General features: G+C 41.9%; 3 protein-coding genes across 13 annotated transcripts in view; 2 read left to right on the forward strand and 1 right to left on the reverse strand.

The window, feature by feature from the left end:
• The window catches only part of prickle1b (prickle homolog 1b), a 43,095-nt gene extending 38,585 nt beyond the window's left edge, over positions 1 to 4,510 (forward strand). For all 3 annotated transcript variants that reach the window (XM_077498866.1, XM_077498864.1, XM_077498865.1), the window contains exons 5-8: positions 1,269 to 1,472; positions 1,559 to 1,745; positions 1,823 to 2,803; positions 2,882 to 4,510. In XM_077498866.1, the coding sequence (XP_077354992.1) occupies positions 1,269 to 1,472; positions 1,559 to 1,745; positions 1,823 to 2,803; positions 2,882 to 3,813 (2,304 nt within the window). In that variant the 3' untranslated portion in view covers positions 3,814 to 4,510. The remainder of the gene's footprint in view (positions 1 to 1,268; positions 1,473 to 1,558; positions 1,746 to 1,822; positions 2,804 to 2,881) is intronic.
• Positions 4,511 to 4,639: 129 nt separating this feature from the next.
• pphln1 (periphilin 1) lies at positions 4,640 to 22,964 on the reverse strand. Of its 9 annotated transcripts, none has more exons than XM_077498869.1 (11): positions 22,893 to 22,964; positions 22,371 to 22,424; positions 22,093 to 22,163; positions 21,807 to 21,998; positions 21,656 to 21,720; positions 18,727 to 18,834; positions 17,286 to 17,437; positions 15,887 to 15,970; positions 12,635 to 12,690; positions 9,658 to 9,795; positions 4,640 to 5,201 (listed from the first exon to the last, which is right to left on the reverse strand). In XM_077498869.1, coding segments are annotated over exons 2-11 (1,140 nt in total). In that variant the 5' UTR covers positions 22,372 to 22,424; positions 22,893 to 22,964; the 3' UTR covers positions 4,640 to 4,928. The 9 variants fall into 9 exon arrangements, with proteins under 9 accessions (XP_077354995.1, XP_077354999.1, XP_077354996.1 ...); XM_077498873.1 differs by having other exon boundaries at positions 18,727 to 18,831; positions 21,656 to 21,717; positions 22,864 to 22,964; XM_077498870.1 differs by having other exon boundaries at positions 21,656 to 21,717; positions 22,864 to 22,964.
• A 22-nt stretch (positions 22,965 to 22,986) lies between these two features.
• On the forward strand, positions 22,987 to 25,897 carry zcrb1 (zinc finger CCHC-type and RNA binding motif 1). The gene is made up of 8 exons (XM_077498877.1): positions 22,987 to 23,130; positions 23,232 to 23,332; positions 23,432 to 23,460; positions 23,562 to 23,673; positions 24,010 to 24,117; positions 24,210 to 24,319; positions 24,392 to 24,470; positions 25,413 to 25,897. The coding sequence occupies exons 2-8, from the start codon at positions 23,249 to 23,251 to the stop codon at positions 25,557 to 25,559; spliced, it is 669 nt and encodes a 222-aa protein (XP_077355003.1). The 5' UTR covers positions 22,987 to 23,130; positions 23,232 to 23,248; the 3' UTR covers positions 25,560 to 25,897.
• The last annotated feature ends 589 nt before the right edge of the window (positions 25,898 to 26,486 follow it).

The following is a 26,486-nucleotide window of genomic DNA, read 5'->3' on the forward strand; positions in this document are numbered from 1 at the left end:
TAAATGTAGCATGTCACAAAAAAGTCGTGTGGGAGAAACTTCAAGCGCTTATTGTGAAATCCAGCTCACAGAAACAAAAAAGTTATGATGACCGAAAACCATTGCCTGATGTAACTGCAGCAAACTTCTTTTGCAAATGAGTTACAAATGCTTCCCCCCCTTTGACTGTGAGATCTCAACCAACGCAACAAACCCGAAAACCCATTTGTTGTTTGAATGTGGCGATGGTTTTCATACCACTCGAGATGTCCTTAATCAAACTTATGGAAAATGTCCTTTCAACATTCACTGGAATTGAACAAATGAAAGCCTTAACAAGGGACGAAACCACATCCTCTGCTTGGCTATGCTAGCTATGTTACTTTGGGTTGCAAGCTTGTCAGCGTCCAAACATAGATGCTAACACGCACATCATATGTTGAGAACTAGGAACACACACTAACCCATAGTGGAAATGCCACCCTGTCACGTTATTCATTGGGTCATAACTCACATTCTCATCTGCATAATAAGCCGCAAGTCATACAACCATGGTTGTGTACACATACCTATGAATGCACACATGTTCACAGACAATTTATGAGGCTCCAGTTTCTGTCGGCCTCAGGGACAGACATGAGCCAAGACCCCCCCCCAGCCCCCGTCCCCCTGTCTGTCCACTCGTAATAATAGCAAACAGCTGGGCATGCTATCCTATCGCTGTCTATTGGCGTCCCCACGCTCTGGTGGGTTAAATAAAGACTTGTGATTGAGACACACTTTGACAATCTCTGTGGAGTCATATGAGCTTTGGCGACTCAGGACCAAGGACAGTGGGCTCTGTTCAAACTCACTGGACCAACCGTGTTATTAAATTTATGTCTTTCATAGTAAAGCGGGGCCAACAAAGACAATGCTGACTTAAATCAGCGGAAGCCAGCTACAAGAGCAGATAATCCTGAATTAAAAAGGAACAGGCAAGCTATTCTGAAAGACGTGAAACAATCTGTGGTGAGGTTTTAAAAGATTAAAATGCTTTGTATTTATGTTACTTTCGTTTTAATAACAGTAGCTATGGGAGTTATGGTTTCACGGATTTGTTTTGATTGGATAACATCACTGGCTTTTTCTGGTTTTAGAAAACTTAACAGGGATGACCATGTCTATTTAAAAATGCATTACACTACAATTTCAACATAATAGATTATCAACAGAGGCCACTGCATTAACTGCATTAAGATGCCTACAATATGACTTTCATGCACGCATCATTTGTATACGTTTGGCAGTGTGGAGGTGGCATCAATGGAGGGGAGATGGCAATCTTTGCCTCGAGGGCTGGACCGAACCCCTGCTGGCACCCAGCATGCTTTGTATGCGCTACATGTCAAGAGCTGCTCGTGGATTTGATCTATTTCTACCAAAATGGCAAGATCCTCTGTGGGAGACACCATGCAGAAATGATGAAACCAAGATGCTCCTCTTGCGATGAGGTAGGTAGCAACAACGGTGTCGAGGTAACATCTATGTCGGGGTGAATCGCATTTCATCGAGCATTCGTATACAATTCCGCTTTAAGATCATCTTCGCAGATGAGTGCACAGAGGCGGAGGGCCGTCATTGGCACATGAAGCACTTTGCCTGCTTTGAGTGCGAGACAATGCTGGGGGGGCAACGCTACATCATGAAAGATGGCCGGCCCTACTGCTGTGGATGTTTCGAGTCACTGTATGCAGAGTACTGTGAGGCCTGTGGTGAAAATATTGGTAAGTCAAACATTTGGATTCAACAACTTGGTGTTGGCCTCATTCACAAACGTGGCTTCCATCTGACTTTCCTATAGGGGTGGACCATGCTCAGATGACCTACGAAGGTGGGCATTGGCATGCCACAGACGAGTGCTTCTGTTGTGCGCAGTGTAAGACATCCTTACTGGGCTGTCCTTTCCTGCCAAAACAAGGGCGTATCTACTGTTCCAAGGCCTGCAGTCAAGGAGAAGATAACCATACCTCCGATTCTTCGGACTCTGCCTTCCAATCTGCTCGTTCACGCGAATCCCGTCGCAGTGTCCGCATGGGTAAGAGCAGCAGGCCCGCTGAACAGTGGAGGCAGTCTCAAGTCTTAAACCCCTCCGCCATTGTCTCTGGGAGCGAGTGCAAGTTTGTTGAGGGTGAAGTTGATGGCGATATGGATGTCATTGGGCAGAAGCTTTCCCATCTCGGCCTGGATGAGGAAAGGTTCTGGAGGGATCGCGAGGAGCAGGATGCTGGGGGAGAGGAGGACCCCGAGGAATGGGCCCAGCATGAGGACTATATGACTCAGCTCTTGCTCAAGTTCGGCGACCAAGGAATGTTGCACCAGATTCAGCAGCCATCCCTAAAATCTCCCAGTCCTAGTAATGACAGAAACCATCTGATAAGTCTTTCTGACCCTTGGCTAAAGCCAGAAACCCATGGCATTTCTGCCTCTTCACCGACCCCTACCAGTTCCACTCAGAGCCAAACTTCCAATCAATCCAGAGCCAACAGCCTTAGCCCTGGACTCATGAGCAAAAAGCACCTTCCTGAAATGTACTGGGCCCAGTCTCAGGATGGATTGGGAGACTCCGCCTATGGAAGTCATCCAGGGCCTGCCAGTGCCAGAAAGATCCAAGAGCTGGAGTTGGACCAAGATCAGGACCAGTCTAGCGCAGGCAAACATTCCCTATGGCAAGAGAACAGGCGGTGGTACCAGGACACACTGGAATGTATTGCAGATGAGCTGAGGAAGGCGGGGCAAAGTGTGGGAGACTCTATGGATTCATTGGCGCTGTCAAACATCACAGGTAAGGAGGATGATTGTTTGGTTTGATGTTCACTGATTCCCCTTTCAAATGTGTAAAACAACATTTCTGCTTCCTTAGGTGCTTCAGTTGATGGCGACAGCAGGGATAGGCAATTGGTCTGCTCCCTTCATACAATGCAGGAACCTTTGGTGGGAGATGGCTGTGAGAAAATGAGTAACATGGGGACCTTTAATTCATCTCATCTCCACCACAGTAGCAACTCTCTCAACCTTAACTTGGAGAAGGAGGGACGGGAGAAAGCACAAGATGGAGACCTAGAAACAAGGGGAGGACTTCTGTCTCACTACCCCCATTCAGAAACACCACCTTCTGCATTTGTCCATGCACCAGCTCTGAGGAGGACTAAGTCACAGTCCAGGCCTCCTCAGATGGTCAAGTTCACCGATGACACTGTGGACAATGGATATAATGATGGATTTGAGGTCAATATCAGAAAGCATCCCATGAGTGAGAGGCCACAGCGAAGGGCTTACGCCCACGCTGAGGCGGGCCGGGAAAGAAGCCGTCCATCGAGTCACCATGGCCGCAACAGACAGAATCCTCACCACAGTAGGCACCACAGGAGCCGCAAAACCCATTCGGACGTTGCCCTGAACATGGTGCCTTTGGAAAAGGCGCAGAGACCTTATCGACATCACCGACAGAATCTAGCCAACCCTCGCCAAAGGTCTCCAAGCCAACCACTGGCGTACTCTCAAACCCGGTCAGACTATATGATTCAGGGTCCATCCCAAGCAGACTGCCGGCTTGAGAGTTTTATGGGTCTCTACAAAGATGAGGATGAATGGTGTTCCACTTGCTCTTCATCATCATCATCGGACTCTGAAGAGGAGGGATACTTCCTGGGCCAGCCAATCCCCCAGCCTCGACCTACTGGGCGCTACTATGCTGAGGACTACCCCAGAGTCATTGCTCTCTCGTCCCAAAGTCATGGCTCAAAGGCTGGTCGGAGAAAGAGCCACCGCGCCAAAAATTGTATTATCTCCTAGAGCTCCGTCTGTATTAACACTATGACCTGCATAAGGCAATAAAGTATTTAGCAGTTTTTTTTTTGTTTTTTTTGTTTTTTACAACAAATGTTTTGTACAGGTTTTTAAGAGTTCGGGATATATGGTAAATTGTAAGGAGGCCACCATCTAAGAAATGAGTTCTGAATTGTTGCAATGACAAGAGAAACTGTAAACTAGTCGGAAATGTGTAAATTCATTTGACATTTGTAATGCATGGGCTGCAAAGTAGCCTTTTGTGCAGAAAAAAAGTACAGCTTGAGTGAAAACATGTTTTTTTTGTATTTTATTTTTTTAATCTAAGCTTTGCAGCTATGTGTACAGTCAGTTCTACACAAGAAAGATTATTTAATGCAAAATAGCATCAATGTTATGTAAATAGTAAGAATTGAATACTGCTATCTTTATATTGGTTTAAAATGAATACTTTTGAAGTGTGATTAAAGTGAAAAAAAAAATACCAGCTGTAAATGTACACAGACCTTCCTTCATATTTTACAAGGAACCAAAAAGGTGCTGTTACATAAACTGCGTTCTCCAGTTAAGTGCCATAAAACATTTCATACGTAATGTCTATATTGAGCCCAAATGTTCACTACACCTGTTGTGTCATAACCAGTTACAAACCTAAGATTGTAAAGATGCTTGTAATAAAATATTTTTGCAAAGCTGCAGAAAAGGTTGGTTTTTGGCAATGGTTTCTTCTTGCTTCAGCAAACTTCCTGAATCAACTCCACACTTTACTCAAAAGTTCATCATAGCTTATTAATCTTATGAGTGTGTGCAACGTGCAATAAATAGCTTAAAATGCAAAACAAACAAAAACAAACATTTTTATTGGAAAAATGTTTTCATGATGAGACGTATAAGGTGACACAGCACCAGTAGATTTTAACTTCAACTTTTAACAGAGAACACTAAAAAGGTACGTTTTTTTTTTTTTTTCTCTCTCCAAAACTAACACTGATGAACCTCCACCTTCTGTGCTGGAAAACAGTGTAAATCCAGAAATCCAACGTGTCCAGTGAGTCACAATTGAACTTATCCGCTGTGTGGTCAGACGTTAATCCTACAAGGTTCCATCAGAAAACAAAATGTCAGAAACTTGAGCTGTGATTGCTCCCAGTCTTGGAATTTTTTTGGCTGCTTGAGGTTGTCGAAGGGGTGATGGAGTCACAAATGGGGACTTCTGGCTGTTGGATTGCCTGATCCAGTTCGCTTATGAAGAGTTTGAGGTCCTCAAGACAACGTACGCGGATCTCCCCGAGGTTCTCCCTGAGGGGGACTTGGAGCTGCTTCTCCAGACTGGGATCTTTAGCTACCAGCATCTTCACCACCGTACCGAACGTTTCACAGTCCTGCCGGTACACCTGAGAGTGGACAAGGCAAAAAATAAAAAAAATGAAATTCTTTGCTTTCAGTGGCATCATCCAAAAGCATTTTCATCATCTTCTCAAGTTCCATAAACGCACCTTAAATTGCAGATGGCGGGGAATGAAGCAATAAAAACACTTGAAGCTGAAAGGTGTGCGAGGGGGCAGTGACTTGGGAAGGGAGAAAACATCCATCATTTCACAGGTGCCTCTTTCTTTACTCTTCTAATGAAGATACCTTTTCCCCATTCTGACAAAACTGCTGCTTTGAGTCGTTTACAGTCTTGAGGAGACATCCAAATTACGTCCGTAGGTTTCGCTTCAAATCATGTGAAAGGATGCCGATTGGTCCAGTAGACGCAATTAGTTCCAAGAAATTGTGCTGATGTCACGAACGCACTCTTCTTTGGTCATTTTGAGAGGAGATTCCATTTGTGACGTAAACGCTCAAATGAGTCTATCTCAGAAAATATAGAATATCAAACGATAATCTTGGCAGCAAGCTAAATTCTCACGGTATTTGTTACCTTTTTTTTTTTTTTTAGGTCGGACCAATCAGGCGTTGTTTCGGGCGGGACATGAAGCTGTGACGAAAGCAAGAAGAGCGCCGAGCCCGGGGGGAAACAAACAAACAAACCTAACATGGACGATTGGACACTGCAATTAATTCTGATCTCGCAGAATTACTCACAGTTTCCTTTCTGAAGAACAGCGAGAGGTGCGTCATGCATTTTTAGCTGGTAAAGACGTTTGTGCTTTTTGTTCGACTATGGCAACATTCAAATCCGTTGCCATGATTGGTCAAAACAATAGTTCGGTAGGCGTGCACAAGTTAACGCATCATCCAATCAGCAAGAAGTATCGTACAGAATGTCCCGCCTTTCCTGAGCAAATCAGAGTGGAGGAATCCCAGATTGATATTGTGAAGAACTCCCTTGAGTAAATCACAATTATGAACCTGGCTATTGTCAATTAAAGTATATGAACAAAACACTTGAACAGAGAATAAAAAATGTCTCTGAAACAATGTGCTAAAAATATACTTCCTGTATTATAAATAACTTCACTTGTTATCCAAAGAGGAAGAAAAAGGACTGTGCTTGATTGGGTGGGTCGGGTAAGTTTAAATAAAGCCACGTCTGGGTTTCCAACTCCCCTAAACTTCTTTTCTAAAACGATACCGACTGCGGATTGTTGTTAAATTGGAGCAGAGATACCATGTGTGCCTGCCTGCCCACTTGCAAGAGGAACAAAACCCAAATCAGTCAAGCGCTGCCACCTTTGAGGGCAAAACTAAAAGAAGGCCTCAAATGTCTGTATTTCTGCCCAATCGTCAAATACATTTCGCTTCCTCAACAAATGAAACGAAACACCCTTTGTGTCACGGCCTGGAATGTGAGGAGTATAAAACACGATCCGGTTGATTGCCTTTCATGCCTTGTCGCTCACGATAACCAGCTAGTTTGTACCTCAGCCAAAGTCAACTCTCGCAACGAGGAACAGCTCAGGTCGAGTTTCAGAGGAGCAATTTTAGCAAGTGCCATGAACACACATGGACACGGCCTGACATGTCGTCAGGTTTTGGGTTTTTTTGCATTTTTTTTTTTTTTAACAGGAGCAGTCGGACGGACTCGTGCTTGTGTACGTTTGTGATGGCTAGACCAGATTGGATTGCAGAAAGCCAAACAATCAGGGCGCACGTAAAGTGACTGCCCGCTGTGATAGAACCACAAATCCAAATGTTTCAGAAGGGGACAAAAAAAATAAAAAATAAAAAAATAAAAAAAAAATAAAAAGGTTACTACTCCAGCTATATAATCTTTTGAATGACGGTAAAGGAGTGCTTGACAATTTCGTGGCTGCTCGGTTTGTCTACTTTGTGAACCACTTTCATAACGAAAAAGAAACTCGCTCAGGTTCAAATGACATTTGGGAACGGTGACATTGTAAAACTATGGTGCTATTTGAACTATTTTCAAGGCTATAAAGATGGATGTTTTTTTTTTGTAGGAGGCAGTGGGCACACACATCTGGGAAGGGGTATACTTTTTTTTTTTTTTTAAAGGATGTATTCAGACCTGCACTGTTTGGTCCACTTTAAACGGACCAGATCCTGATCTGGACCTTTTGTGCCAGTCTGAATACACACAAAACGAATCCTGGTGCGGACCAAACAAGTGGACTGAGACCGGAAACTCCGTTGAACGACCGTTGACGCTCGCATCTACTAACGCCACAAATATACAGAGCAGTAATGCAGCACGTGTGAATATCATGCAGTCCTCTATTTAATGGTTTCGTTATGCATTCAGCCCTCGTCATTTCTGTCCAATGGGAGCACAGATCGTCACACGGGTCGACGTGATTGCGCAAATATAGTCCACTTGCAAAAAAAAAAGCACAGTGTGAATATGAAGCGCACCAAAACGAAAAAAACTAATTAAGTCCGCTTTTTGCTCCGGACCAAACAAGCGGACTAAAGGACTTTTCTGGTCTGAATACACCCTCAAATGTGCAGTGTGCGGAATGATAATCACGTTCCAAAAAGGGGCATAAAACTTGTGGTTCGAGGGGGTAAACACAGATGGGCTCGAAAGAAGACTGGCTATAAAACAGGCCTGAATCTGCAGCGTCAGCAAGCGCGTTCCAAGCAAGCGTCTGTATGCGAACGCGCATTGTACGCTTCAAGGCACAACTGCTTCGGGTTTAATGGTCCCCAGTAAAGCGGCCGTAGCATTGAGTCTTGCAGGAAAGACCCTCATTAGATGAGCGAGCAGAGCTGGACGCCATTTCAACTCCGTTGACCTCTCTTTATTGAACGCACAAAAGCTATATCCTGGCCAACTTTTATATGTTCATGGAGACGGGGCTAATTGCTTCCAGAAACACTGTACGTGTCGTGTTAATAATGTTTGAAGGAATGAGCATTTCTTGTCATGATTCCATCCAGGGGTCATTGTTATTTTAGATTTACAAGAGTTAACAGAAAAAGCTTCTTGTTCACAATTTATTTTTGTTCATAATAGGGGTGTGAATTGCCTTGTATCTGGCAATTTGATCCACATCACGATTCATAAGTCACGATTGGATCTGATACCGATTAATCCCGATACGAATAGATAACGACCAATTCACACTGCCAGCGGAACGGACGCGGTGCGTTTTTCGCAAGGATTGCAATTCACACCGCGTGCGTTGCGTGTCCAGAAATCTGTACCTGCCAGACCATTTTATTTTGCACTTTATTTTGGGATCAGCCAGTCCTCACTGCAGTGTCTCCAGCTTGTCCAAAATGCTGCTGCTCATCTCCTGACTGGTGCCCGGAAGAGGGAATACATAACCCCTATCCTGGCCTCTCTTTACTGGCTGCCCGTGAAATTTAGAATCAATTTTAAGATTCTTCTATTTGTTTTCAAATCTCTCAATGGTCTTGCCCCACCTTATCTCGCCGAGCTCTTGCACCCCTACACACCTGCCCGGTACCTCAGGTCAGCAGACCAGACGAAATTGGAGGTACCGAGGGCTAAGCGGAGGCTTAGAGGAGATCGAGCCTTTGCTGTTGCCGGTCCCTCCCTTTGGAATGACCTAGCACTAAATATTAGGTAGTCCCCCTCGTTATCCTCTTTTAAAAGACGTCTTAAAACACATCTGTATTCTTTGGCTTTTGGCGCACCATGAGTTTGATGTTTAGTCTACTTATTTATGTATTTATTTATCTCTTTATTCACTACTTCTTATTTATTCACTGATGTAAAAAAAACAACAACCTGTATTCGCACTTCAAAATGTTTGCTTTGTTCTTGTTTACTGCAAAACTGTTGTTTATGTACAGCACTTTGTATACAGCAACGCCTGTTCTTAAAGCGCTTTATAAATAAAGTTGAGTTGAGTTGAGTTGAGAGAAGCGCTACATGCACATTGCATTGACAGGAATGTGATAACGCCATCTGAGACACGCATGCGGAGAAGGTTGAACCAAATATGTTCCCAAAATACAGTAGGTCAAAATACGTTATAAGTGGACAAAAGACGCAACAACGCCTGCTCTTCTTTGATTGGTTCTTTCCACTAACTATTTGGTTTGCCCCACCACCCAAATGCGCTTGATGGTGACTTGTCTGCTGGTACAGCAATACGTCTGGCTTCCAGGCTAGTAAAATTATGCTGTTTGAACATTAACACTGTGCTTAAATTTTGGGGGGTGGGACTATATCTTATGACTGATATTTTTCCACAGGATGCGGATACAAAATATAATGCAGCAATAGTTCGAAACATGACAGAATGATATCACATAATTTGTATTATTTCGTTCCCTCAACCAATCAAAATCCATAAGAGGACCGATAAGAGATGAAATCAAAAGGCAGTATTCAATAATAAATAAGAATTGCTTAATTCTTACCAATTCTCATCAAACACAGTAATATCAGAAAAGGAAAAAAAAGGTCACCTTCTCAATCTCCTGGGCTTTAGCTGCAATTGCCACCGATCGCCGCTCCTTAAAGTTGTCTGCGTTTATCTTCGGATTCTCCTCTACAACACCTGACAATGGCTCCTCTTTTTCAGCTTCAGGCACATTGTTCTCCTCCTAAAAGAGACACAAATGTCAACCATCCATATGAGTGCATTACAATTTTGATAGAGTGTCAGGGTGAGCAAATATTTGCTGACAAGCTAACTCAGAACACCGCAATGAAAACAAATTAAAGCAATGGCCTTTTTGGTCTAATACCTAGTTTTAAAGAAAAAAAAAAAAGCCAGCCATATTGTATCCACTGGGTTTGCTGGGACCTCGTGTATGCACATCTACGAGCTACTATGGAAGCCAAAGGAATGAGCAAATGAGATGACGCGGGGCGTAAACTCGGTCACTGCTTGCTCTGTTGAAGGCCAGGGAGCAGAGCAATCCATCCGTGACTAAAGTCTACTCACAGTAAGCAAATCAGGCCATGCCGAGAGCCACGAGTTCCTGACATGACTGGGGAAAAGATATTGCGGGCGGATGCTACATCACAAAGGCGTGTGCGGTCTACGATGACAGTTCGTTTCGCCCTCAAGCCAGTTAGTTTCTTGCCAGGGAAAAGTCTAACGTGCATGTTTAGGAGTTTGTCATTTCATTGCCTGCTTGTCCAGAGTGGGGAATCATGTGAATCATTCATCCAATTAAAATGGGCACCACCCAACATGACAAAACTGGGGTGGACTTTGATCTGAATTTTGGCGAAGTGATGCGGTTTTCAATGGTTTTGGACCGCTTTCCTCCAAACTTCTTTTATAAGTTCTCTAAATGACTGTGATTTGGCAGGATAGTGGACTCACTCCAACAAACGAGTCCCAATTTCATATTGCAGCCACAGTGGATCTCGACTTTGTCCTCGCAGACTGAACTTCTGTCACTTACTTGATTCAACCGTCCAAATATATTCATACAAATACATACGCAATGAGAGCTAAACATTTTATTTTGGTGCGTGCACTGTGCAGTCTGGAGAAGTCACGTTTGCGTTTGTTGATCCTCCACAGCAGGCAGAGACTGGGGGGCCATTAGTGCAGGCTTTACTGGGGGCACAGTGCAGGCCTTTCATCTTGGCAAAGGTTATTTGGTTTGTGAGCCTTTTTTTTTGCAAAAATGAAAGAGATATTGTACTATTTCGAAAAAGTACACTTTTGATTTGTCGTCGTGCTTCCATTTGAAGAGAGTTTCACTTTCTGAGGGGCAATTCTGATAATGTCCCGTCTTGCGAAACCTCCCTGTTCTGTAGGAGGTGCTCATGATGTTTACAGAAGATGGATGGACGCCCAGTGTTGTTTACATTACTTTAAAAACACTCTCACCGCATCGGGTGGATTCAGGCATTTGGTGTTGTGTGTGTTATCGTGCGGACGCATAGAACAGATTTCAAGCCGTGTCTCGCTTGTTGCCGGTGTTAACGGCCATTTCTCATGCAACGATAACGAACGTGCATTGAACGACGGCATACTGCAGGGGTGGCAAACTGCGGTCCTCGAGGGCCGGAGTCCTGCAGGTTTTATAGATTTCCCTACTCGTAGTGCAGCTGATTCCAATTAACAGGGTCGTTATCAGGCTTCTGCAGAGCTTGCTGAGGAGGACCGGATCTCGCCACCCCTGGCATACTGGCTCTGTAGCTAAATGGCTTTGTGCTTAAAAAGACTTGCTATCCCCCCGGGAGACATTTCCGACGCGAAAGCGAGTGGCCCCGTACTTCCTGTAAGCCTAAAATGTTGTTGCTGTTGTTGCCGGAGGCTGGGTAAAAAGGCGGGTTACAAATAGTTTTTAGTTTCTGATGTTTTCCCTGCTAAATTAAGCAGACATGGCAGGAGAGGATTTCAAGCTCCTTCCCGAAGGATGGGAAACTCGCTCAGTTGCATCTCTCTCTTTTGCATTCATGACATGCGAAGCATACAAACACTTCAGCATGTAAAACTAAAATACAAAACAGAAATGAATCATTCTCAAAACAAATAGTTAATGGCAAGTAAATAAAAAATACATATTGGCAAACAACATGTTAAGATTCCTTTCCTCCGTGACCAGGCGGGTGTCACATGACTACTGATGTGCAAAAAGTGTTTCCATGACACTTTTGCGAAATACTTTGATTTCGACACATCTCAAAAACTACCTCATGAGAGCAATAACTTTTTTTGCGATATTTGAAAGTTTTTTCCGCAAATCGAGTGTATCTATTACCAGCTTGCTTTTGCGAAACTTGCCTTTTGTGCAAAACTGAGGGTAATGGAAACACACTTGCTAAGACACAATGCACTGGACGGCAACCTATTTGGAAGGGTGGAGCAGCTCATAGGGCAGCTTGTGAAGCACACACCGAGCATCCATGTTCTGTCATTTAAATTTTGAATGAATAGGCTATGGTTTGAATGTGCTACCTCAAAGTGGATACCAAACAGAAAGTTGGAAGCTCTCCACGGGCGAGAGAAAGCAGTTGTTCACTTTGAATAGTGGACCAAGTTATGTTCCATAGGGAGAGACTCTCTTAGATTTGTGGCAAAGATCCTATGATAAAATTATGACACTTGAGCCGTTTTGCTTCTTGGGTGGCCGCACCAGCGCTGCTCGTCACATCTGACTCTATTTAACCTTGCAGCTGCAATGTCGGAGAAGGAGGATATCAGCAAAACTATTATTTACAAAGCTGCTTCAGTCAATATACACAACAGCAAAGAGCAGTAATGTTGTGAGAGATTGAGAGAGAATACAAACACGACTTGAGATTCAGTGACACTTGAGCCCTCCAATGCAGCCGTCATTTCAAGTCCACGTGAGTCAAGTCTGCTTACGAGGCAGGTAAACAAAAGCTGTGGGCCACTTCAAAAGCCATTAACATGCTTGAAGGGGACAAAACACTTATTAGAAAGACTGAATTTAAGGTGGTCCAGATGCTCACCTTGTTTGAGGTGACACTACTCGGGGAGCCTTCTCTTGACAGACCGGGAATCTTTTCTGAGGAAAAATGAGAAGAAAAGGCAAGATTGAGAAAGCAAAAAAAGGACACAATTTAAAAAAAAAAAAAAAAAAAAAAAAAAAAAAAAAAAAAAAAAAAAAAAAAAAAAAGAGGATGAGGTTTCAAGGAGGGAGGCTAAATGTGAACAAGAATGCAGGAGCATGACAGAAGATATTTTTCCAGTTCCAGGATTCAAAGAGTGACAACGACTTCTAGAACAAATAGGAAGCAGTTTGTGCTTCAAACCCGACTTTCCCAGAATGTACACGTCAACTCCTCAAAAGATTTTGATCAAATCACTTCACTCCACTCAAGGCTATCTCGCTAACCACCAAACATGAAGAACATCTATCTTGTGGAGGATTTCACTTCAGGTATACCCATCAGACATTCAATCTCTCTTCTTTCCCACACACAAGATGGTGGCATGTTTACGAGCTCGGACAAAAGGTGGCTGTCGGATGCATTAGAAACGCTCACTCTCCTGAAAGTTTACATTTAACGACGGTGACCTCAAGATACACGCAGAGAATTTCTTTCAGAGGTAGCTCACCCCCTTCAATTATTGTTCTGAGGAGATGATGATGCACAAAAATAGTACTATTTTCACTTCAGGTATAGCCATCAGACATTCACATACAAAAATACTACTATTTTTGTACATCAAAGATTCAAACAACTACATCACTGTACACCATCTTGTTTCTTTTACAAGGATGACAGCATGAAGTCGCCATCCATCCATCCATCCATCCATCCATCCATCTTCCGCTTATCTGAGGTTGGGTTGCGGGGGCAGGAGCTTTAGGAGGGAAACCCAGACTTCCCTAACCCCAGCCACTTCAACCAGCTCCACCGGCGGGATTCCAAGGCGTTCCCAGGCCAGCCGAGCGACATAGTATCTCCAGCGTGTCCTGGGTCGTCCCCGGGGCCTCCCGCCGGTGGGACATGCCCGGAACACCTCTCCAGGGAGGCGTCCAGGAGGCATCCGAACCAGATGCCCGAGCCACCTCAACTGGCTCCTCTCAACGCGGAGGAGCAACTCTGAGTCCCTCCATGCATGAAGCATGAAGTCGCCTTCAATTAATTGCAGTCACCCGAAAGTAAACTACGTAACATTACTGCATACAAAAGTCATAAAGTTTGGCATACTTGTCTTAATTTTTATAGGTTGTGAATGAAAACACAATCTGTCTGGACTTCACTTAGTTGAACCTAACTAGCTGCCCTGCTGATGCGGTTGCTAAAATTTGAACGCTTAATAATCCATTTGCCATTAAAGAAAATGACACTTAAAGGGATAGTTGACTCATCGAGCCATTTTCAGCTTCATTATTTACTTCATTATTTTTCAAGTACAATTAGTACCTTTAAAAAGTAATATTTCTACTTGCTGTAGACTGATGATGACATCACCTGTGCTGAGGAAGTAGGTAACGACCAATCATGGCTCAGTTTACTGACCAAACTCAGAAAGCAGGTGAACCATGTCATCATCAGTTGACAGCAAGTAGAAAAATTACTTTTTATCCATCCATCCATTTTCTTGACCGCTTACCCGGGATTTACACCGGATGCGGTAGCGGTGCGTTCCGGCGACGCAAGCAATTAGATTACATTCATTCGAATGGTGCAGTTTACACCGCTTGCGTGTGCGTTATGTGTCGACTGCGTCTCAGCTGCGGCGTGCCGCAGCCCTTCCGCAAGGATAGACCTATTTTCCATTTTTGCCGGACGCTGCAGTGGTAGGCCTCCGGCAAATGGCAAGCTAGCACAAAACACATCGAGCGGGACAGGAAGACCGACGCAGTTTCAAAATACATTTCCGGTTACCTTTCAAGATAAAACACTCGCCAGCTCCTATTTCGCAAGCATGCTAGCAAAATGTGATGTGGGCGTAGACGGGCCTGGAGTTAACGTGCGAGGTGCTCATTCACGGTTTAGACACCAGCGAACATGGACGAGAAGAGGTTTATATTGGAGGTAGAAAGCCACAAAATAATAAAAGTCCACCTCTCTTTCTGCTTCTCTGTTGAGCACAGACTTTCTGTGTGTTTGTCGTTGTTTTTAATGCCACATGATCGCGCGCGGTCACTCGAGACACGGCGGGAAGTGGTCGGCGACGGAGCTGCCGGACCGCAGCTGTGCGGAGCCGGTGTGGATTGGCCAAAAAATTGACGCGTCCGGAGCAAGCAGTCAAGACGCACCGCACCGCAGCCGCACTGCGCCGCAGCCGCACCGCACACGCAACCGGTGTAAACCCGGGGTTATTCCTCACAAGGGTCGCGGGGGGTGCTGGCGCCTATCTCAGCTGGCTCTGGGCAGGAGGCAGGGGACACCCTGGACTGGTTGCCAACCAACCGCAGGGAATTACTTTTTAAAAGATATTAATTATACATAAAAAATAATGAAGTTATTAAATTCATTCTGGACAAAAAATATGAACTTTTCACTGCTGAAAATTGTTCAATGAGTCAAGTATCGCTTTAAGTAAACTGACACTTAAAAAGCAGGGGGAAATGAACTAAAGATTCCCAGATTCATGAGGTCAATCTACAGACTACACCATACAAATGAGTATCTCTTGTTAGTATTTGCAAATAAGCGGTCAAGAAAATGGATGGATGGATGGATAGTATTTGCAATTTTTGCAGTCAGGTGGCATTCGAATATGTACTAACCTGCATAACAATATTTTGGAAACCTTGGGACTGTAAAGGACACTGTTCCTCAACTTTGTGCTATTGCTTACAATGGCCTGATAACTACTACAAACAATTGTGACCAGATCTATACTTAAACAGAGTAGATGAACAAGTACTACTGTATCTCCATAAAGATTGAGGGAGGAATCTATTGACCACAAAGTCACCTCTACACACCAATATTAAACAGTTGTGACGCACCCTGTTCCTACAAAGACCTGGGTGACAGAATCAGCTTCATTGTAGCATTGCTGCATTTGGATTTATATTTTATAAACAAAGTAAAGAAAGAAAAAAAAAGCCAAGACACATACATGTCTTGCAAGGCAATTTCAGAACAAAATTGTCTACCAACTCCACACTCTATCATCTTTAAAAAATAAAATAATAATGATGTTTTACACGAAGCGCAAATGTATTTTCTTGACATGATGCTGCAAGCGCATCTGTCACTCAGGTCAATGCTTGTTTTTCGAGACTGTGTACAGACCCGCAGAGTCGGGTCCACTGTGAGGAAAGAGCGCCCCCCAGAGGTGCTCATTCGGACCCGTGTGCCCCTCTGGACCATCCCCACCTGAAAAGCCAGTGAGCCAAGGTTATCAGAAATTGATAAACAGGTGAAAAACAAATGTATTTATTTATTTATCCTAACTCATATTTTTAAGGGTTACTAGTAGGCGGTGTATTATGTAGAAGAGGTGCGTGAATTGGATGTATTTGACATGAATGTTTTTTGCGGTTTTGTCGACACCCACGACTCCCCTCCCATTAACTGACTAGTGTTAATTTTGTTAGCCATTTTTAAATCTAGTCTCAGTTTTAGTCCAGTTTCAATCACGCTTATTCCTTTTTTTATTATTATTATTTTTTTTTATCACAGTTAGTCAACCTCATCTCGCTTTTATTTAGTCTATTTTTCGTCGAATATAAATCTAGCATTTTAGTCTTGATTTTAGTCCAAGAAATCAATTTTATTCATCTAGTTTTCGTCAACAAAAACTGCCAATGTTTTTAAGTCAAGACAATCATTTTACCCCTGTATATATATATATATTTTTTGGTCAGCAGATTATATTGAGTCTTTTTGGATCTAAAACTATCCATCTATCCATCAATTTTCTGAACCGCTTGCTCCTCACAAGGGTCGGGGCGCTGGAGCCTATCTCAGCTGGCTCTGGGCAGTAGGCAGTACACCCTGGACCGGTTGCCAGCCAATCGCAGGGCACATAGAGACGAACAACCATCCACACTCACAAGCACACCGAGGGACAATTCGGAGCACCCAATTAACCTGCCATGCATGTCTTTGGAATGTGGGAGGAGACCGGAGTCGCTGGAGAAGACCCACGCAGTCACGGGGAGAACATACAAACTCCACCCAGGAAGGCCGGAGCCTGGACTCAATCTTGCGTCCTCAGTACTGGGAGGCGGATATGCTAACCACTCCTACACCACGCCGCCCGATCTAAAACTATTTCACATAAAATTTCTCTTTTTGATGGAGAGAGAGAAAAAAAAAAAAAAAGACACAATTACAGTTTGTCAACAAATGGCTACTATGGCTCGATGCTGTGAGCTAAAACATTAGCAAGCATTAGTTAGCAATCGGATTAACATTATTTTTGGAACGTTATAGCCGCTGGATTAATGTTATATTATAACTAGAATTTAATTTTTTATTATTTTTTTCAACATGAATCCACTTCCTGTCTGTCTAGTCTATTTTAGTCCAGTGAAAAATGTGCATTGATGAAATGATTTTTGCTTAGCTTTCATTGATGAAATTAGCACTATAACTGACTAATTACAGTTTTGCCCAAGCTGGCTAACGAAACGGGCTGAGCAAGCGGTGTATCAAAAGACAACCAAGCGAAAGCAATCCGACGTACTCTTGCCTTGCTGTGAGGGAAAGGGCAAATTTTTGCTGCGATCCGGCGAGTAGCCCCTGCTGCTCACGCTGGAACCCGAGCGGCTGTGCGGGGAGCGCTCTCTGGGGAGCGGGTACGGCGGCGCCTTCCTGCGGTATTCCTGTCTGTCATCCCTGAGCCAACAGAAGCAGTACAAATATGTGCTTTAGAGATGACGTTTTGATGTCAATAATGTCATGAAGATACAACACCGCCTTCTAGAATTCTCTGCAGCATCCGCATGCGACCATATCACCTAATGAGTCAAAGCTCTTCGATAGTTGACGCATTGCATGTCAGCAGAACGCTCCAACTTGAGCATGTGCTGACAATGATACTACATTTCAGGGTTAATGTTGATATGTGCCGACTCCTGCAAAAAAAGGCGAAATAAAACAGCTCCCATGTATGGTGCAATGCTTGGGATAGTTCACGCCAGGCATTTCGAGCCATCTGATTATCTTTCGATATAAATATGAATTATAAAGATGGGGGTACTGGCAGATATCACCAAGGTTATTTTAGTAAAAACTAACGTGAAAACGAAAATTCAAAAAGCAATTTCGTTCATGAAATAAAATAAATACGAAAATGCTTTAAAAAAAAAAAATGAAGACTGAAACTACAGTTTATGTTTGCAAAACTAACTACAATTATACCAAAAATGTCCTTTGTTTTAACAGAAAAGGATAGTCACTGTTTGTTGTATGTTGTTCATCGAAAACGTTTCGAAATGAACAAAAATTTTTTTTTAAATGTCCTTTGTTTTAGTCTTAGGTAATTCATTTAGTGCATGAGCATTTGGCGAGGATTCTAAATGTGATTTTAAGTCAATTTATTTTGATATTAACCGGAATAACGGTGTTTGACAGTGTGTCACACAGAAGTGACGTCATCTCACAGCAGCCAAGAGAAAAGCACCTTCAGATGATGTCGCTCCCATGCTGTTTGCACAAGTAATACACATTTAAAAATAATAATAATAATAATAATAATAACAACACTGAAACTAACTAAAACTAAACTAAAACAAGGCATTTAATAAATAACTAAATAATAAAAACTAACAGAAGCACCCTGAAACTAATTAAGACAAAACAAAACTAAACTAAAAAAACTTAAAACGAAATCAAAACTAACTAAAATGAAAAATTCCAAAACGATAATAACCCTGGATGTTGTTAATGTTATTGTTTGTGCTCTGCACATACATGGTTGATGCGTTTAAATGCATTAAGTCTGTGCAATCACAAAAAAATGAAAACCCTGTGAACAGACACACGACAGTGTAAGGCCTGAATAGGCCCTTGCTTTCGACATGCAAAGATTTGATGACTCCAGTCGCTAAAAGCTATATCCAACAAAGATGAGCCACAGAATTAGAAAAAAAATAAATAAAATAAATAAATAATTGTATTCATACCCTCGGTCCAGGTTGAGGATGGCTTGCACCAATGTGTCAGCGCCACTTTCTGGCAGTGATCGGGGTGCTGGGTACATGCCGTGGTTCCGAGGTGTTGGCGTACGGCTGCTGAGGGCATGAGTGATTTTTTTTGGGGGGGGAGAAGAAAAGAAAGAAGAAAAGAAGAAGAAATCATACTCCAAATTAAGACTGCTCGATTATGGAAAAATAATCATGATTATCTTGGTAATAATTGAAATCATGATTATTCAAAACGATTTTTTTGTTCAAAACAAGAAAATGTTTAAACATTTGAAAATATTAAGACAAATAAAATGATTTAAAACACTATAATTATCTAAGTTCCTTTTGGACCAAACATAATTGATAATAAAATAATATATATTATTATTTATGTTTGAAGTTGGGGTGCAGCGTGTGCAGTATGGCTTGTGGGGTGCAAGCTTTTTTTTTTTTTTTTTTTGACAGCAGCGGTTGGAATCGATTCGGCAATATATCGCGATACTACAGCACACAATTCTCAAATCGATTCAATAAGCAGCCGAATAGATTTTTTAACATCCATTTTTGATGAAAAAATATTCAACAAAGCGTCTAACTTTCACACCTTAAGCATGAAGAATGTTATATTAATGGAACATTAAGCCTTAATATTTTATTTCAATGCTGTTCTAACATGAAAAAGGTTACAACCTGTTTGTTAAATACAGTGGCTCACAGTTATAACACTGAAGTTTGAGATCAATAATAAATTTTCATACAAATTTTACAGTGTACATGTACAAGTTTACTGAATGCTATTTTCTAAATTGAGTAAAAAAAATCGGAACAATCGACTTGTAAATTCATATCGGGATTAATCGGTATCAAATCGAATCGTGACCTATGAATCGTGATACGGATCGAATCGTCAGGTACGAGGCAATTCACACCCCTACTGTACAGTATATACTTTCTTAGTTAAAGCAGCTATATGGAAGATTTAAAATTTCAAATCGCTACTGCCACCTGTGGCCAAAAACAAACTGCACGCTCGTACACGCTGCGCGCACTCGTACGTGCACGACCTCAATACTGAAGACTGGGCTCTTCATATCCAATTAAACTATGTTTTCAGAGGTAAGAAGTTTTATAATAGCTATTAGCTTTTATAAAAGCTATATGAAAGATTTAAAATTTCAAATCGCTACTGCCACCTGTGGCCGAAAACAAACTGCACGCTCGTACACGCTGCGCGCACTCGTACGTGCACGACCTCAATACTGAAGACTGGGCTCTTCATATCCAATTAAACTATGTTTTCAGAGGTAAGAAGTTTTATAATGTTATACAAAGCTGGCTACTTCACGGAATGAGACTCTGATCCCCACTAAACAATTGATGTCCACGGGACGTGCAGTTCATATTGCTTTAGTCGGTCGAAGTTCAGTCCTGTGCTGTGCTCCAAAACGATGTGCAAATTACGTCAATTAATTGGACCTCATTCCAATGTTAATATGCAGTTACATATTGTAGTCACCCCGCTCGACGGACGTCAACCTGATTCTAGTCAGTGTATGTCGCCCCCAGGCTAGCGTCATTGTGCATGAGCCGAAAGGTGGGCTGTCATTTATGGAAATTGACGATTGTGAAAAACATCCAGACCCATTCACTACTTAGTGTGATATGGCCATGAATGTTATCGCCATTCAGTAGTACCATTCACATTCCGTTAGCATAATGTAGCTACAATAGGCTGTTTTCACGGAGGAAAATAAGGCAACATTTAGCCTGATTGAAACGCCGCGGAATGGAATGTCTGTTCTTCATAAAGTCATTCTGTTCTATTACATTCAACTTTGCCGACCCTTTCACGCTAAATGTTGCCGTCCACCTCACTTTCACCCCAATAGTTACGACCGAGAAGTGATCGATCTTGAGGTCACTGCTATTTGAAAACAACACATTTTTTCTGAATGTCAAGATACTCGCTTCTTACCTTTTGGAGTAGAAAGCCAGCTGTGAATCACTTTTCTAATCCAAGTCCGATCTCAACTCTCTCCACCGCTGAAATGTCAAACCAATGTTCACTCTCGTTCTTGCCCGGCGTCGGTCACTATCAAGTTTAGATTTTTATTTTTTTTTCGTGGCACTTGACATTGTTTTCATTTTTCTTTTTTAAGCAGCCTTCCCCGGCGTAACAGAGGGTGTCTGGGGCAGTGAAAATCTGTACTAGTTCCGTCTTCGCGCGACAGGAACCAACTGACGAGGACGCGCATGACGTCACATCCCGCAGACAGAGGGCGGGAAATTCGAAGGATTCAGACCGGACGCTTCCTAAATAATATTGGCCAGAGGCTTGTAGGAGTACCCATTGTGAACAGCTCAGATGTTGATCTACTAATTAGAATATGTTTCAGTCATAAATGGTAAAATAAAAAGGCTATTGTTAAGATATTTTTTTGGGAAATCCTCCATATAGTAGCTTTAATTTAAAGAACAATTATAAATACAGAAGACAAAAAACACATTTGCACGTAGTAATAACAACCAACTGGTTTTCATTTTTAGATAAGCAACTGTTTTTTGTTGTTGTTTTTTTGTTTTTTAACTTAAACTGTGCTTGCCAGCAAACTATTTTCCTGAGATTTTCAACAAATCTCTCCCCATAGATTTTGGTCAATGGAACTAAAGTGACGTCAAACTCACAATAGCAATTTTTTTTTAAGGCACGTATGTCTTTATACATACGGACTTGTAAAAAATTAACAATTGTAAAGCTTATACGCCATTCCTGGTCATTTTAAGTCATTTTGACAGACAACGAGTGAATTCTAGCGAGTTTGAGGTGGTCATTGTCGTAACCATGTGCTTACCTGCCGACCAGAACTTAACACGCCACCTCACACCAAATGCAGAATTATTACTGTACTGTGAAGCGAGCATTTACTTGTATTCCATAGGCCGCCCTGTATGTTGCTCCTCCCTGGATCCTCTGTATGGATACTCCTCCTGCTTGAGAGACAGGAAAGGAATTAATCAGGCTTTTTCAACTTCATATTTGCATCCGGTATTGAGTTGTGTGCTATCTATGCCTTCACCCTTCTTGATGGGGGGCCAGCTCTGCGTTCTGAGGGGTAGTGACTGGCATCACTGTGGTAGCTCCGCTGATCTTCTCCGTGGTAACTACGCGAGCCTCCTCCATTCGGGTAAAAGCGAGGACCTCCTTCATATTCATAACCATCGGGCCTGCCAAAGTGGGCTCGCCTCTCCCCTCCTCGAGGGAATTGACCCTGTAAAAAGGACGGTGGATATGAAGAGGTGATGATGTCTTACAAACTATTTAACTAATTATTGTGTGTGCTTATAGAAGTGTAGGAAACATACTCTCCCCGGCCTGTCAGACAAAAAGCGCTCTTCATACGCGTCTCGTATACTCCTCTCCTTCCTGTAAGTCACTACCCAGCCAAAAAAATAAAATAAAATACAGATTACATCCAATTTGTCAGCATTTTAATTACCCAACATCTCTAAGTTGGGAGGGGGGAATCAATGCAGCAAAGCAATATACAAAAACAACTGAAAATGCAACACTATTAATTAACAACTACATCAATGTGGTTTGGCATATATGGTATCTTATATATCAAGGTCAATCAACTCACTCTCTGATCCAGGGTCTTTTCGGGTTGCTTTTGGGTGAAGTCTTTCAACAAAACCTGGGGAAGTTTATATAAAAAAAAAAACGTTTATTGGACACATCATGTGGCTAGTTCAACGACTTATTATCCATTCAAATGCAACACGGTGTACTAAATATCGAGCTGCGGTGAAACGAATAGCGGTCGAAAAGCCTAAACCTAAATGTGGCTTATCAACTCCGTAAAATGATTGTACAACAACACAGTAGCAACGCTCCATCAGAAGCACGAAATGTTTATTAGTTTCAAGCGTGTTAATGCAGACTCGTACTAGCATTGCTAATTAGCAAACGGCTGCCTGCACAAACGATGCCTAAACGTGCATCTTTTTTTTTTTTTTTTCAAAAACAAAAACAAAACAAAATACACTGGCTCATTGTTACCGCCCAATAATCTAAAATATAACCACATGAAAGGTATGTCTTATATACTGGAGGACATTTAAGGAATAACAAACCGGCTTAGCTTTCCATTAGTTGGACTCACGTTAGCCTTTCTCGAATGCTACGCTTTGAACAAATTCGAGACTGCTCGCTACGCCGCCATCTTGGCCCTCCTCTTTTAACAACAGCGCTTATTTTATTGGACAGGAGGGTACACATCATCAGTCAGCGACATAGTAGTAGTAGTGTTTCTGTTTACCTTCGCTCACCACACGTACAAACGTGGGAAATATTCGATTTCTGTACATGAGATTATTTTTATAACATTTAACACGGTGTCGGTAAGTGATTTTGACTTCGAGAGCCTCAGGTTGTGTTTTATATGGAGGTATTATGTTCAGGTACCTGGTTAATTGGCTAAATTGTGCATTTTTTCTTAAAGCTTCGTATGAATTCAACATGAGCGGCGGCTTAGCACCGAGCAAAAGCACTGTATATGTGTCGAACCTGCCGTTCTCTCTCACCAACAACGACCTCCACAAGGTAAGGTTTTTCCCACGTTAAATCTATACGGAATGTTAAATAGTTTGCAAAAAAAACAACACACACATGCAAATAACAAAATGCTTGTAACGATTACAGCTGTTTACCAAGTATGGAAAAGTAGTTAAGTGAGTATGTCGTTGCTCTTTGTTGCACCTTTAGAAATCATTTCCCTTTATTGAACATAAAAACCCTGTGGTGGTACTGTAATGGCTATCTGTTTTGTCAGGGTTACAATTGTGAAAGATAAAGACACCCACAGAAGCAAAGGCGTGGCATTCGTTCTATTCCTGGACAGAGATTCAGCACACAACTGTGCAAGAGCAGTAAACAACAAGCAGGTGGGTGACAAATTCTCAGATGTTTATTTTATTTTCAGAGGTGGGTACTTCCATCTCTCCGTTGGCCCCATCGTTGATGGATGCCCACATTTTCTGCGAGAATTCTTTGATACGAAGCCTCCAAAAAAAAAAAAAAAAAACATGGACTGAGAAGGACCGCCTGTACTAAGTCTGACCCGCATCAATGGACGGAAACCTGCTTCAGTCGGTGCACATTTTTTTCCAAGGCTTCGCCGTTATAAAGCACTCACTGAAAATGTGGCCGATGGAGAGAAGGAAGTGCCCACCTCTGATTATTATTATTGCAAGTGAGTTACAGATGTGCTTGCCTTCCAGTTGTTTGGCAGAACTGTAAAAGCCAGTATTGCAATCGACAACGGCCGGGCGACCGAGTTCATCAGGAGGCGCAACTACACTGACAAGAGCAGGTGTTACGAATGCGGGGTGAGTACAATTGTGATGCTTTTTCAGTGTCTGTTGTCATGTGCATTTGTCATCATTTGACAGCTACCGAGTGTTGTGCTAAAATATATCAGGATACAGGACACATGAGCTACGCATGCCCCAAAAATATGCTGGGAGAACGAGAGCCACCAAAGAAGAAGGAAAAGAAAAAGAAGAAAAAAGCTCAGCAACTTGAACATGTGTAAGTAACACGATAATTGCTTAAAATGTGGATGCATTCTCTTTTAATGCCTATATGTTATTTCCCTCATAGTGAAGAAGAAGAACTGGAAAGTGAGGAAGAAGGAGAGGATCCAGCACTGGATAGTCTTAGTCAAGCCATAGCTTTCCAGGTAATGGGCAGATGGAGAGAATTACTTTTTATTTTTATTTTTATTTTTATTTTTTTTTTTATTTTTTTTTTTTTTTTAAGCCAAGTTAGTCAGATGAACTAGACTAAGTGCAATTTCTGAAGAAATTGCGTGGAATGCTGAAAGCTGAATGCTAATAGCTGAATGCTAATGAAGTACTGCAAATTGAAAGATAAATTATGTGAAAATTGCAAAGTTTTAATTGAAATCAAAAGATAAATGAATAAAAAAGAAAACTTGTACTGCAATCTGTTTTAAGGTGGGATTTAATCATTTCAGAGAAATTATAATCCATTTCCTGATTCGGTAGTCAGTTGGTACCAAACCATCGAATGTACTAAAATGTGGTCCAAGCAGGGTTTGAACCCAGGTTCTCCGTGGAGGAAGCAGTTGCTCTAACGACTGAACTCACTTGCCTCGTTCAAATTCATGGCTAATGGAGTATGTATTTTAAAAATAGCCATCTGATGATAGCCAGCGTGCATTTAAATCATTTCAGTTGCCAATTGTTATATTTCCAATGTACAGTCTGAGGTGGGATTCAAACCCGGGACCTCCTGGACGACAAACTTAACAGTACCAGACAGCTAGTAATGATGATCAGTTGTATGTATGGAAGTGGGCTGGGAAAGTGGGACTTAGAAAAAGTTCAATGTCAGTCCCATTGAAAATGAATGGGGAAAAGTTTATATTTAATGTTAAATTGTGTGAGTACTGTATGTAATGTGGAATCAGACCATAATATATACTGTAAGGTGTGAAGTTTTGAAGCAAGTTGAAATTTGAATGCTGTAAATCGGAAGTATAATGTGGGAGTTATTTCTCGGCAAAAAAAGTGAGGAGAATAAAAATCTGAATAACATATGTGGGATGCTTTCAGCATTCCCACACAATAAATGATTTGTTTCTTCTGTATCTTTACAGCAAGCACGTATTGACGAAGAGGAGAAGCAAAGAAAAAATGTTGTGTCCCTGGATGACAGCGCTCATCCTTCGACATCGTCAGACTCCAGGAAAGTGCGGATCAAAAAGAGTGCATACTTTAGTGATGAGGAAGAGCTTAGTGACTAATGTTGACTTCTTTGTTGATTTATAGTTGAAACGTCTTTTTTTCTTTTAAAGTGGAATACATCGTGAATATCTGGGTGCATGCATCCATTTTCGATAGCACTTGTCCTCATGGTCGTGGGAGAGCCCTGATAACTTTGGGTGAGAGTCGGGGTACACATTGGACAGTCTGATGCCAGTCAATCGCAGTATTTGACTAGCTTGTACATAAGTTGAATTTGTTTTAAATACTTTTTTTTATTTTATTTTTTTAAGTTCTGCTCATTTGTTGTGTGCTTCTTCTTAGAATCCTGTTATACTTCTGTGTAGGAATAATTTTAAATATAAGTTATCATACATTTGCTGCAATGAATAATGCTTTGCTATATTCCACATGTGCTAGCTATATGTTATCTTAACAGAAGATGACTCAAGAAGCACAAGAACCAGAACCTCTAACGCAGAAGAATGGTCAGAGCCAGTCTGCTGAGTTTTCTGTTAAGAAATGATTGCAAACTTGGCCACACATGTACTCAGCAATCGTACACTCACATGCACACACATTGACAAACAAGTACACTGTTTTCCAACTATGTTTTACATTTGCATTATTAGGAATTGAATTGTGTCACACCCCACGTATCAAGAGATGTTAGGATTCGTCTTTAATCGGAGAAAACACCCCTCGCCTTGCAGTAGTTTTTACAAGTCATATATGTATTTGCTAACTACATCGCAGATTTCATTTATTGCGGGTATTTTTTGGAACCTAACTCCAGCGGAAAAGGGGAACACTGTATATATTAGGGAGGTAACGATAACGGCAATATCGTGATATCGCGATATTAAAAAGACTTAGACTTAGACTTGACTTTATTGATCCCTTTGGGATGGCTCCCTCTGGGAAATTTACATGTCCAGCAGCAATGAGAACAGATAAAAAAATAATTC

This window comes from Festucalex cinctus, chromosome 16, assembly GCF_051991245.1.
Source record: "Festucalex cinctus isolate MCC-2025b chromosome 16, RoL_Fcin_1.0, whole genome shotgun sequence".
Lineage (NCBI taxonomy): Eukaryota > Metazoa > Chordata > Actinopteri > Syngnathiformes > Syngnathidae > Festucalex > Festucalex cinctus.